Source organism: Pseudoliparis swirei, chromosome 20, assembly GCF_029220125.1.
Source record: "Pseudoliparis swirei isolate HS2019 ecotype Mariana Trench chromosome 20, NWPU_hadal_v1, whole genome shotgun sequence".
Lineage (NCBI taxonomy): Eukaryota > Metazoa > Chordata > Actinopteri > Perciformes > Liparidae > Pseudoliparis > Pseudoliparis swirei.
In genome coordinates, this window is record NC_079407.1 from 25150510 (window position 1) to 25163919 (window position 13410).

The 13410-nt window shown below is 42.7% G+C and overlaps 1 protein-coding gene across 1 annotated transcript in view; it reads left to right on the forward strand.

Annotated features, from left to right (window-relative positions):
- Positions 1-7104: 7104 nt before the first annotated feature.
- LOC130211330 (glutamate receptor ionotropic, kainate 4-like) overlaps positions 7105-13410 on the forward strand; it is a 90082-nt gene continuing 83776 nt past the window's right edge. The window contains exon 1 of the mRNA XM_056442069.1: positions 7105-7192. Coding sequence (XP_056298044.1) covers positions 7105-7192 — 88 coding nt within the window. The remainder of the gene's footprint in view (positions 7193-13410) is intronic.

A 13410-nucleotide genomic window follows, 5' to 3' on the forward strand; every position in this document is an offset into this window, starting at 1 on the left:
CGACCTCCTAATAACCAGTCGGCTGATTTGATTTGCTGGGCTCTGCTGTCAAATGGCTTTTCTTATCTCATCCATCCATTTTGTACCTGCATGAGCAAATTACCACACACACACACACACACACACACACACACACATGGAGACCCCTCTCCCACACACTGCTCCCTCGACGCCACCGTTCTGCCATTCCCACTCCATTGCGCCACATCTTTCATCGTGGCGAGCGGCGAGTCCTCGGAGCGACCCGAACCAGCTGTCGCCGGGGCCCTCTGCCATTACCCAGCATGCCCCAGCTCGCGGGGCCGATGCCAGCCCTTTGCTCTCGAAACACCAGCCCTGTCGAACACGGATGCCTGTTTGTGCGCCTCGCCGCTCGCCTCCATCCGTCTTTGTACCCGCGTGCCCGTCGATGGCGTCGGCCTGCTGTTTTATTTGAAATTAATCTGCCAGGTGCTGACGGTTAATTCATCAGACTCTTTGCCCTGGAGGCGGGACGGCAGCTCGCTTGATGGTTTACTCACTTTTAGTTTTTCCACCGGATATGTTTCTGTCTGTGGGGTAAACAGGAGACGGCACTGAGCTCACAGAAACATCGGGAAGCGGAAAAGCCGGAAAAGCTTCAAGATAAAAGGACCTAAAACATACAAATGCATTTACAAAATAAAGGCTGACGGGAAATAGTCACCAGATTAACAGAACATTTTCAGAGTCATTTACAAAGCGTACTGGTGTTTCCAGATGTGCCTTTATTCATGTTCAACCATGAGTCTTGTTGACAACATACATTTAAACATTCTCTTTAAACATTTTAATTTCCAGATATCACTGTAAGAGCTAATGGAACAAATACAACAGAAATGAGCTCTTATGAGTGTAAACATTAATTAGATGACATTCATACATACATGTGGACATTAATCACATCTTAATCTATTTCTTAAAGGGAACATAGAGCTAAGATCTAGCATTAGCATCTTATCACAATGCATTTTATGAGTTAATTAAAGAATAAAGTCACTAAACATGAAGTCAAAGCCCAAATAAAACACAAAGTACCTTGTTCCTGTTCCAGCTCGGTCACTTATCTACTTCAGAAGAATACTCATGAACACTTTTTCCTTCAGTACACCGTCAGCTAACGTACTTTTAGCGAAGTCAAGTTACGAGATTTACATCTACTTCCTGTCTCGCCGGAAAAGCTTCAAAATAAAAGGACCTAAACCATACAAAGGCACTTACAAAATAAAGGCTTGCTGGAAAACGTCACCATATTAACAGAACATGTTCATAATAATTTGTACTGATCAATAAGACTCCCGCCATGAGGGACGATGGTCGTGAGTTGTCAGAAACAATCGGTGGTTTATGAAAAGGCGAAACATCTCCTGTTGTGGTGTCAATGCTTTTGTCACCGTTGCCTGGCAACTACATCCAAGTCTGTTTAGTGTTCATATTGTACATTAATAACATAAGATTGTTCAAACTCACAATAGAAATGACTGAATGATCCATCGGATTTCAAATTCAATATAGTTTCCGTAAGTATTTAAGGTTATAAGTAAAAAGGATGGAGATGTATGAAGAATATGAATGTGTTAAAGGGACTCAGGGTTAGGCCTCGACGTTTGAATACAGGAAGAACAAAATAAACATGAATAAAGGACGCAGTGGATAACAAATCAAAGGAAAGGAAAACAATAGCAAGACTAAAAAAAGACGTAGATTGCGATGAACTCGGTGTGACGTGGACCAGAGTGCAACTCGAGTTGCATGCTTCAGTTTAATTATGGATATTTTTAGCTGACGTGGGCTTATCCTGTTGTTCATAAACATTGTTTCGTGAGTTGTTTTGCCTCGGCAGTAAATACAGTAAAGACGAGTAGGTATTTTTATGAAAATAAACTTAAAGTAGGGAGGACTTTTTTCTCGTCCCATTTTATTTTCCATTCTTTTTGGCCGTAACATTTTACAGTCAAAACAATATGAAGAGTGAAAAATGTCATTAAGCTTTACATTAAGTTCTTTGCTAAATCTGCTCATTTTAATTATATTAAGTGCATATAGTACTTTATGCTGCGTTCACAGCAAAAAAATGTAACATCTATTCGCAGCACTTTACTCGCTTGACTATTTGTTTATTTTCGTAATTCGCGCCTCAGAGGGGGCGGGGCTTATCTCTGTCGCTTTACTCCGTGGAAACGGTTATCATTCCCTTCATCCACCACGGAAGAACTGACCACGATTTGTGCTTTATACTTGTTGTGGACATCTAATAACATTAATATCATATCTGTTTATATATATTTATACATAACATCTCTTTTGGTGTGAATGCAGCATTAGTCATCATACTTAAATAGTGATGAGCTCGGATCAGAAAACAGCAAAGAACTAGAACGGGCACTCGGTAGAGCGCATACCTTCGCATATCACAAGATTGGGCATTGAATTATGAACATGTTGGCATTAGTTGTATGCCAATTGGATATAAATTGACCGCGCTATGGTAAAAAGAAGATGTTGACCTTTTCATGACCTTGACCTTTGACCCGATCAATCCCAAAATCTAAACAAATGGTCCCCGGAAAATAACCAATCACCCCACCAAATTTCATGCGATTCGGTTTAATACTTTTTGAGTTATGCGAGTAACACGCATACAAATAAATAAATACACGGCGATCAAAACACAACCTTCCACATTTTCAATGTGAAGGTAAACAGATGGAGTATACGGAACAGGTGCCGGAGGAATGACAAATGACATGGCAGGACATCATGGACACTGTTGGATAAGATAACACAATTAAACACACACACACACACACTCGACTGGGACCGTGTCGCAGTGTGTTGGCTGTGTCCAGGCAGGATGTGTCCACCGGGCAGCCGGCTGTGTCATTAACTGGCTCTGCACTGAGTCCACTGACAGGTCTCCAGGTGTCACAGTGCGTTAGCGTTGCTTGTTTGCGTCGCTCTCCTCTTCCCCTCTTTTCCTCTTCTCCTCTCCGGTCTCTCCATCACCGGCTCTCTGACCGCTCAGGGTCAGTGGATGATATCGTCCCTCTTGTATTTTTCTGCTCTCTCCTCATCTGTGATTACACAGCAGCGCTGCACTGCCGGGAGCGCCGTGGATTACCGTCCACTCCCACTCACTTGTGTCCTCTGTCCTTGTCCCTTGGCTCCTCACCTCATCAGCTGCATACACACCGGCCCACTGGTCCTCTTACAACATTGTAATAATCGCATTATGCCCGTCTTGAACTTTGTTTTTCAGGCTTTTTTCAGACTTTCTTTTGGGGTCGTTAAGAGACTCGGGGGACGGCCGGGAATTAAACGCTGCACGGTGGTGTAGTGGCTAGCGCTGTCGCCTCACAGCCAGAGGGCCGTGGGTTCAATTCCCGGTCGGGGCGGTCCTTCTGTGTGGAGCATGTTCTCCCCGTGGCAGCGTGGGTTCCCTCCGGGTTCTCCGGCTTCCTCCCAAAGGCACTCAGGTTAATTGATCTCTAAATTGCCCATAGGTGTGAATGTGAGAATGAACATGGTTGTCTGTCTCTATGTGTGCCCTGAGATGGACTGGCGACATGTCCAGGGTGTCCCTGCCTTCGGCTCCAGCGCCCCGCGACCCTAATGAGGATAAATTTAAATGTAATAATAACATTTGGTGTCCCTAATTGACTGTTTTGGTTTCTTTTGGGTCAGCAGGGACTCAACACTCACTGTCAGATCAGCCCATTCCCCTTAGCTTTAGGTAGGAGGGAGACTTGTTACACCCGTCTTACTCCTACACTGACGCAGATCTACACACAGACACACACACAGTGTGTTTACCCTCACATATTTACACTGTCAACTCTCGTCTCTTCGCCAGGGAAACCTCTGTAGATGACATCTGACCGCGGGTCAGTGATTCAGTCAGAGGGTTGGCGGTTCAATCCCTGCCCTCGTCGATGTGTCCTCGAGCGAGACACTTTTGTATTATTGTGTTTTTTACCGCACCATCTTTTACTGTGTATTGTACTTTTGGTCTTTTAACTGTTGAAATCTTTACTGAAGTGCACTGTGTGTGACGCGTTGTCTGTGATAAGTCCAATGTATGAACTAGAACGGGCACTCGGTAGAGCGCATACCTTCACATATCACAAGATTGGGCATTGAATTATGAACATGTTGGCATTAGTTGCATGCCAATTGGATACAAATTGCGATGGTAAAAAGAAGATTTTTACCTTTTCATGACCTTGACCTTTGACCCGATCGATCCCAAAATCTAATCAAATGGTCCCCGCATAATAACCAATCATCCCACCAAATTGCATGCGATTCGGTTTAATACTTTTTGACTTATGCGAATAACACGCATACAAATAAATAAATACACGGCGATCAAAACATAACCTTAGGTAATAAACTTTACTTACTTACTTAACCCTGAATGTGTCCCTGTGGCTGTGTGTGCGGTGTATGGCTGTAACATGTAAGTGGCGTTGGACAAATGCATCCGCTAAATGAAATGTCATGTAAATCCGACCCCGACTTTCAGGACTCGTTTGTGGAGCCGCTCGTGTTCACGTGTGAGCGATGGGGAGGCGCCGCGGTGACCCGCCCGGCCATCTGGGTCCCGGGAACTGTTGCAGATATAATGAGGCTCGACGTGTCGCTCGCGGTTGAAGAAGCAGGTAGCGGTAACAGGAAGAGAGAGAGAGAGAACCGGTGGTTACAGTTTCTCGGGGGCGGGGGGGGTATAGAGGTGGGGGGGGGGACACGGAGCCCAAGGGCGGTTCTCCTAGGAGCTTGATTAAGAGTGAACTTTGGATGCCCTCAGATGCATCCTTGGGATGTCATTTTAGTCGATTCACTTGAACTGCATGTTGATTCCTCTCATTTCGTTCAAGATATCCGAAATCCTAACCCGAGTGCGACCCTGGCCTCTTCTCAATCTGACATTGGGTTGTTTTTAACGTGTGAAACATATGTTTTTGTCTCCAGCCAACGACTTTACCATAAATCGCTTCATGTTTATCGATCGGGTCAGGTGGTAAATGGCAAATTGGCGACGAAGCATATTTTCTTTTGTCTCCTTGAAAAAGCAAAAAGGAAACGAGAGGAAGAGGGGAAGAGGGCAGAGATGTATGACGGTGAGCTAGTGTCAGGGCATATCCAGTGTGATGCTGCTGAAGGTCTAAAGGAGCTCTGGTTTTGTCTCTGCAGGTGATGGATACTCACAGAGTCACATGACTTAAGCGTCCGATTGCAATGGTGAGACAAAAAGCTCCTTTTCAAAGCCAGAGGATGAGCGTTGACCCCCCCCCCCCCCGGGGGCTCTTAACCCACTGGAGTTGGTCCATCTTAAACCAGACTGTCACATTAAAGGCTCAAAGGTACAGGAAACATCTGTATGGCAGGAACGGAGAACTGGAGACTGGTCCAGCATCTTCTTCCCCCTTTGAGAAGGTCACCAGACTTTAGGTGTACCTGTTTGATTCAAATCACAATATAGAGAACATCTTTCTCATCTCACAAGACATTGTTGGCATATAATATATATATATATATGTATGTGTGTGTGTATATGTATATACACTACCGTTCAAAAGTTTGGGGTCACTTAGAAATGTCTTTATTTTTCAAAGAAAAGCACTGTTTTTTCAATAAAGATAACATTAATCAAAAATACACTCTATAGCCTACATTGTTAATGTGGTAAATGACTATTCTAGGTGGAAACGTCTGGTTTCTAATGAAATATCTCCAGAGGTGTATAGAGGCCCATTTCCATCAACGATCACTCCAGTGTTCTAATGGTACATTGTGTTTGCTAATCGCCTTAGAAGACTAATATCTGATTAGAAAACGCTTGTGCAATTATGTTAGCACAGCTGAAAACAGTTATGCTGGTGATATAAGCTATACAACTGGCCTTCCTTTGAGCTTGAAGTTTGAAGAACAAAATTAATACTTCAAATATTAATCATTATTTCTAACCTTGTCAATGTCTTGACTATATTTTCTATTCAATTTTCAATTCATTTAATAAATAAAAGTGAGTTTTCATGGAAGACACGAAATTGTTTGGATGACCCCAAACTTTTGAACGGTAGTGTATATATATATATGTATATATATATAAATACATATATATGTATATATATGTACATATGTACGTATGTACAAATATATGTATATATATATATGTACATATATACGTATGTATATATATATATATATACACATGGCAAGTTGCAGGTCCTTCAGCACAGTGTAAAAGTTTGATTCAGGCTAATTAAACAAACACTGAAACATTATCTTAAATCTCACAGTTGAGTTCAAATGTACCGTTTCCTGCCGACGTCTGAATCTGCCCAACCAGTGGTCGAGGAAGATGCCGGTGGGCTGAGCATGGACTAGAACATACCGTGACCTATCACATGGGTGATCGTCTCGTTAAACACTCGCCTCCCTTAAACAGGGAAAAGTCTGCACACAGCTGTGTGCCTTCATGAGTTGGGGAGCAGCTGCTTTCAGAGAATGTTTCACCATCTTGTCATTTGGCGTCCTGCAGCTCAGTGATCGGGGCCGCTCCGTGAATCAGAGTTCTGTGAGGTCTTATGAATCAGGTGCTTCCGTCATCCCCCGTACGTCATCAAGGATAAAGGTCACATGGCTGCAGGTTAGAACCCCAGAAGCTCTTCTCCGCCTGCACCTCGCCTATTTGTGCCTCTGAGGTTACATCAGATAATACATGCTTTTACAGTCCATGCACCAACTTGTTACTTCAGGCTGTGACTGTATATATATATATATATAAAAAGTATAGTCTAGAAGTTTCTATGGAGTTGAGAAGCACTTACTGACTTTCTGGATAACAAGAGCCGATGTCTAACAATAGAAATCTCTTTTCATCATCATCGTGCTCTTATTTTCTCTCTCTCTCTCTCTCTCTTCAAACTGACCGCTGGTCTCCCTTGACCTTCCACACGATTGCATGCCAGTGGCTCTATCAGCGGGCCTGTTGAGGGAAGATATGCCGACTGACGTCCGTCCTCCGCCCCCGTCGGCTCCGGAAGTCGAGCCGCCGCCATCACGCGCTTTCTTTTAATCGTAATGACCATCCTCTTCCTCTTCCTCATCCTCATCATCCTCGCCGAGATTGCCCCAGTGCCGTCGCACGCCCGACGGCGCGTCTTTCTCGGTCGTTTGTCTTTTCGTCTTTTTGTCTTCTTCACCTCTCTCCATCAGCATCTCCGTCACCACGGCTCTCCTTTTCTATCCATTTCGGCCTCTTAAGTATCCCCCTAAATGTCTCGTTCTGCTCCCGAATCCGTCGCTCTGACTCCTCCGGCCCAAACCGTCGTTCATCTCCACTAATTTAGACCGACGGGCCGATTTAAAAGGAACTCTCGCCGCTCCTCATCTCTTTCATTTTAGTCACAAAAGGTCCATTACGTTGACTTTAATTCCTCCTATTGGCACCAAGACTGAGGAGGTGTGTGTGGGGGGGGGGGGGTTAAAAGGACCAGAAAGTAAATGTATGTGTGAGTTGTATGAGCCTGAGAGATGTGGAAGGCGTGTCCTCTCTGATTGAAGATGCCCTGAGACCACGCCGATGCGTTCTGCCGCATCGTGAGAGCCGAAGGAGTGAAGGTTTTCCGTCTCTTCCGGGTCTATAAATCCTGAAGGTTCAATAACGCCACCACGCAATAAGTAGATATCCTTTTTACACCTTCGCGGTCGTACTGTTTGTCATGCGTTGCCGGCGCTGTCGGGGGTTCAGCGATAACTTTTTCTTCCCGAGGCCACAATTGGACCATCGCTCAGGCAGCTGTTACGATTAATGTTCCCAAAAAAAGCCGTTTCCCCGACTTGTTGTTTTTTTTGCACCAAAAAGTGTGGAGACTTTTTTTCTTTCTTTTTTCGTTACCAGCTGTTGTTTGTGTTGTCAGTTGTCAATTGTTAGCGTGGCGAACGGGATTTCAAAAACGTTATTGTTGCAGAAAGTCTCAATCTGTCTAATTAAATGAAGCTTAAAGGTAATTTCTTCTAAATTTTTAAATGAAAGAAGCAGTGGCCCCGGCCTTCGTTTTCAATTATTACAAAAAAGACGCATACTAAAGTTACAAAGTTCCTCTACTCGTCGATTCTAATGCTGCGTTCACACCAAAGGAGTTCAGAATTTAGTAGATCTCACAAAGTCAACGCACGGACGGCAATGGTTGCGATTGACGTGAATTTTCGCCGGGCGGCACGAATGATGAAAATTGAGCGAAGTGAAAAATGTGCGTCATTCGCCAAAGTTGAAATATTTGAACTCATATATATATATATACTGTATATATATATATTTATATATATACTGTATATATATATATTTATATATATACTGTATATATATATTTTTATATATATGATATTAATGTTATGAACCTGAACACCAGGGCGTTAGATGTTCTGACGTCTGTAGGATGTCGTCAACGAGTATAAAGCAGAACTCGCGGTTAGTTCTCCCGTGGTGGATAGCGGAAATGATAACTGTTTCCACGGAGACAAGCCACTGAGATAAGCCCCGCCCCCTTTAAGGTGCAAATGACGCGAATAAACCACAAATAGTCATGCGAGTAGACTAGACGCCCCGTGCGTTTGAGCTCTTGGAGACGAATCACACGTGCGCCCCGTGAATCACACAAATCCCCTGCCCCTCCCCCGCTGTCCTCCCAGGATAACCGTTACTCATTCTCTATCACCGCGCCCGGCAGAAATAACTCATTCCTCCTCGTTGAACCGTTTGCCGTACAGTACTCAGAAGGGATGTCCATGAAGACGTCGACGGTGTTCGGCTCAGCTGATTCCAGAGAGTAGAAATAAGTGGGCCGTGCGCTGATGAATTGCTTTTTCCGAGTTGTTCAACCCCCCCCCCCCCCCCCCCCGGTGGGAGCGAAGCGGAATTGGACAAAATCGCAGCATCAGTCTGTCAGCGGATGAGATAAAGAGATGAGACTGCACTCCTCTCTAAATGGGTGAATCTGTAGCCCCCACCAAAAAAATAATATATTAATGCGATTCCCACCGCGGTAGCTTTTTATCTTCTTTTTTTCCCACCATCGTTTTTTTTGTCATCATTTGGCAAACCGCCACTCCCTAACCCACCTCGCCACGTCGGCGTTCATCAATCCGAGCGCTCCGCTGACACGAGTCACTCGTCGTGGACGTCCTGTAATGGAGAAGAGAAAAAAAACTTCGGAAAAACTTCGGTACTTTCGGTTGATCAGAAGTCATTGTGCGGCGAGACTTGGGAAACACTCTGCTGCTAATGTAGGAACGACAACAACAACAGGCGGGGAATCTTAGCGGTGTGCGTCCATGGGTCTGTCGTACTCCGTGAACATCTGCAGCGCGTGAGACCATCTGCAGAGTCTCTGAGTTGGTGCCAAATACAACCGTTGCCAAATATTTCATTTTTTTTTGTCTTTCATCTGTGAGCTAACAAGCTCAAGCCCTTAGCGTGCGGCATCGCTCCATCTTTGTGCGTATTTAGTGAAGAATAGCTGCTTTTTAAAATACTGCTTTTGCAAAAAAAAATATCGCGATCGAGAAATGATTACCTGAGCTGCTCCTGAACGCATCATCTCGCTCTTCCGGTAAGACATTGCACCTCCTCTGTTGCTCTCCTGAAGGTTTCTTCCCTTTTTTCCCCCCGTGAAGGGTTGTTTGGGAGTTTTTCCTGATCCGATGTGAGGTCAAAGGTCAAAGGTCAGGGATGTCTATGTGTACAGATTGTAAAGCACTCCGAGACAAATGTGTAATTTGTGAAAAGGGGCTATACAAATAAACTGAATTGAAACTGATTATATGACGTGACTTGATTATTCACCGCTCATTAAAATGATATTTCGCATTATGCTGATGTCAGAGGTTTTATCGAAAACACAAATGATCTCAATGAGGAAATCTTCCATAAGTTATCCACTAATCTTTGATCATGCGCTCTACAACCAACGTATTGGCGTGATCCTCAGTTTCATTTGATTTTGGGTTGAATAATAAATAGTGAGTCGGTAAAACAGTTTTCTGCATGAACCTCCTGGAGTCTCCGTGTAGTTGCACTTATCTGGCTGTTATTATATGATTATAAAGCTACGTGCCAGGTAATGAGGTGAAGAGGAGCAGAAATTAAATGGTGAGCATTATATAAACAACTATTCCCTAGACACAAATGCATTCAATACACACACACACACACACACACACACGGCCTCACACACACATGCTGGATAAAAACTTTTGCTTATTATTGCCGACTGTAATGAGCCTCCAACTCGGATCATAAATACATAACCTGTATTTAGATACACTTCATTTGAAAATTTGCAAAACACAACATAAAACATGAGCAGATATCATTATGATTCATGACCGTCTCTCTCATCCACAACCACGTTGCCGTGTATTCAGGCTTACTGCATGCTTTTTTTGTGGAGAATTTGAGAAATACAGTAGAGACCACTGATGCTTTTAAAAGTTGTCTTGATTTTTAAAAATAAATATCATGTTGGGGTTCGTACAGTCATGGAATTTTGAAATTATTCATTTTCAAGCCTGGAAAAGTCACTGAAGAAAGAAAAAAAATCACAAAAGTTTTGGAAAAGTCATAGAAATGTGTTATATTCATTATTCATTTACACGGTATATATACTGTATGCTTTGGAATTTTTATTGTTAGTTTAAATACGAAATTTTCTCACTTTTTAATGTCTACACCTGAGATTTCACAACATTTTTGGTCATGGAAAAATCCTGGAAATCCATTAGTCAACATGCGTATGAACCCTGTTCTTTTTACAGCCACATTAATGATGATTTAGTCTTTAAAAATCAACTATATTTCCCGCGCTACTCATGTTGGTGTGAGGGTGTGATTGCGTGATGGTGACATGACCCGGCTACTGTGAGCGCAACACGAGACGCTTTGATTCTCTGATTGTCCCTCTTGTCTCAGACAATGTGGAGAAGAAGTCTGCTGAGACGCTGTCACAAACCATCAGGAAGAGAATACAGCTTTATAATCGGCATCTCTTTATTTCACTCTTTTTATCGTCGGCCTTTGAAAGTTCTTTTGTTCAAGGACGTCGGAAAACAAAAGGCTTCTTCGCGCTCATAGGCCCAGAGGGACTCTATGAAAAGTCTTCTCCTTTATTCACAGGAATTGTGATTTCAACATCTATTATCATAATTACCTTCGCGTTGAAAATGCGGAAGGTTATGTTTTGATCGCTGTGTATTTATTTATTTATTTGTATGCGTGTTATTCGCATAAGCCAAAAAGTATTAAACCGAAACGCATGAAATTTGGTGGGATGATTGGTTATTATCCGGGGACCATTTGATTCGATTTTGGGATCGATCGGGTCAAAGGTCAAGCTCAAGGTCATGAAAAGGTCAACATCTTCTTTTTACCAATTGTTTTCCAATTGGCATGCAACTAATGCCAAAATGTTCATAATTCAATGCCCAATCTTGTGAAATGCGAAGGTATGCGCTCTACCGAGTGCCCGTTCTAGTTATCGACTGCGTATCATTGTATTAGATGCTTATGGATTTAACTATTTCTCCTATTCACCTCCGGTCACAACACACGATGAATAAACTGCATTAAGTGACATGTCAGACGTTGTAGAGTCGGCCTGAAGTTAATGAGACCCGATATATACGTCCATATTATTATGATAGGTGTGTGTGTGGGCTGTAATTACATTGTCACATCAGGAAAAAATCAGTTTCTTTTCGACGGGTCCTCTGTGAGAAAAGGTTTTTATAATGTGTGAGAGCACCTCTGCGTCCTCGGAGTGCACGCGGCGGGGTTGCAGGATGAGATTGATTAAAGTGTGGAAAATAGCAATCGTGTTCGCCAGGCAGTAACACAAGCCGGCGGATCGGCCGCGGCGTAGTTCACAGTCACGCTGCTGCGAGTGAATCAAAAAACATCTGTTAGACGAGCGTGATGCACGGCACAGTGATCCTCTGATGAATGCATGGGTGTTAAGGTCAACATACACACACACACACACACACACACACACACTCAAGTAAACAGGCTGCACTGGCTGTGTAGAGTTTCTACTAATTAATGTCAAAGCAATCAAATAAATGAGAAATGTTGTTTTCTAGAATGTTGAAAATAAGACGTTAGTTGAGTTTTTGATGTATAATCGTTATTTTCCGTGGATAAAAAAAAAGAAAATCACATTTGAAGTCATGCCCCGAGAATGTCTTTGACATTAAAGGGAAGTCGGTGATTTTATAATCTGTGAATTTCAACAGTGGTGTTAGTAAAGCGCGTGTTTTTTAGTGGATAACTTTCATGACCTGCGTGTAACTGCTGAAGGAGAGAATCCCCCCCCCCCCCCCCCCGACTCCTTTAACATCCCTCAATGAAAAGAGGGCCACATGTACAGACTCACTCAATTAATAGGTAGACTTCTACTTTAAATTGAGGTCTTTTCATTTGATTGCCTCCTTAAATTGAGCAGAATAGTGACAGTTTAAATCAGACACGGTAGCACCTGTAGGATGAATGTTTAGTTACATCAACCAGTGAATGGAATCTGGTACTTTAACAGCAAGAAGATGGAAACGCTGGCGTTGGTGATGATGATGGGCAGAGGTGAAGTAATGGGTCAACGTGCTACGTGAGGGGTTGATTAGCTGATGAGCTGCTGTGTTATTTAAAGACATGGGCCACAGGAGCTTCTTTGTGATTTTATTCTTTAAGCCCTATAAATGAAACCTGCGCTCTGTTTCTGTGTGTTGGCGCGAGTCCAGTAAAAACACATCTAGACACATGACAGGAAGGAGTAATCAGACACAACAAAACAAGCCGACTTCTAATGAAGTAGAAGTCGATGCCAGGAGACGGGGAAGGAGCGTTTAATCCAGTTTGTCACGTTTACAGATTCAAAATGAATTTGTCTGCTCCTCGTCCAATCAGATTACTCACCTAAAGTAGCACCACATTAAAGGGAGGGTTTTGACAAATAAAATGAAATATTTTGACAAAGAAAATAATAATTTATAATATATATATATAATTATAATTGTTTGAATTATTGAAAATATTTTTGGAAAAAACTTTTTTGGGAAATAAGTTTTTTTGAAAATAATAATTTTCTTCATAAAATGTTTTGACCCCCAAAAAAAATAATTTATTATTTTTGAATATAACAAAATAAACAAACACTAAAACAACTTTAACCTGACAAACAGATTTGAAAATGAAATAAAATTGCATCTTCATTATTTTACGGCTGAAGAGGCTCGGAGTGCACACGTCTCTCTCTCTGTCTCTCTCTCATTCACAGAAAGAAAACACACACAGGAAATAGACTCAATTAACGAATTATAACTTATAAGGAGGAT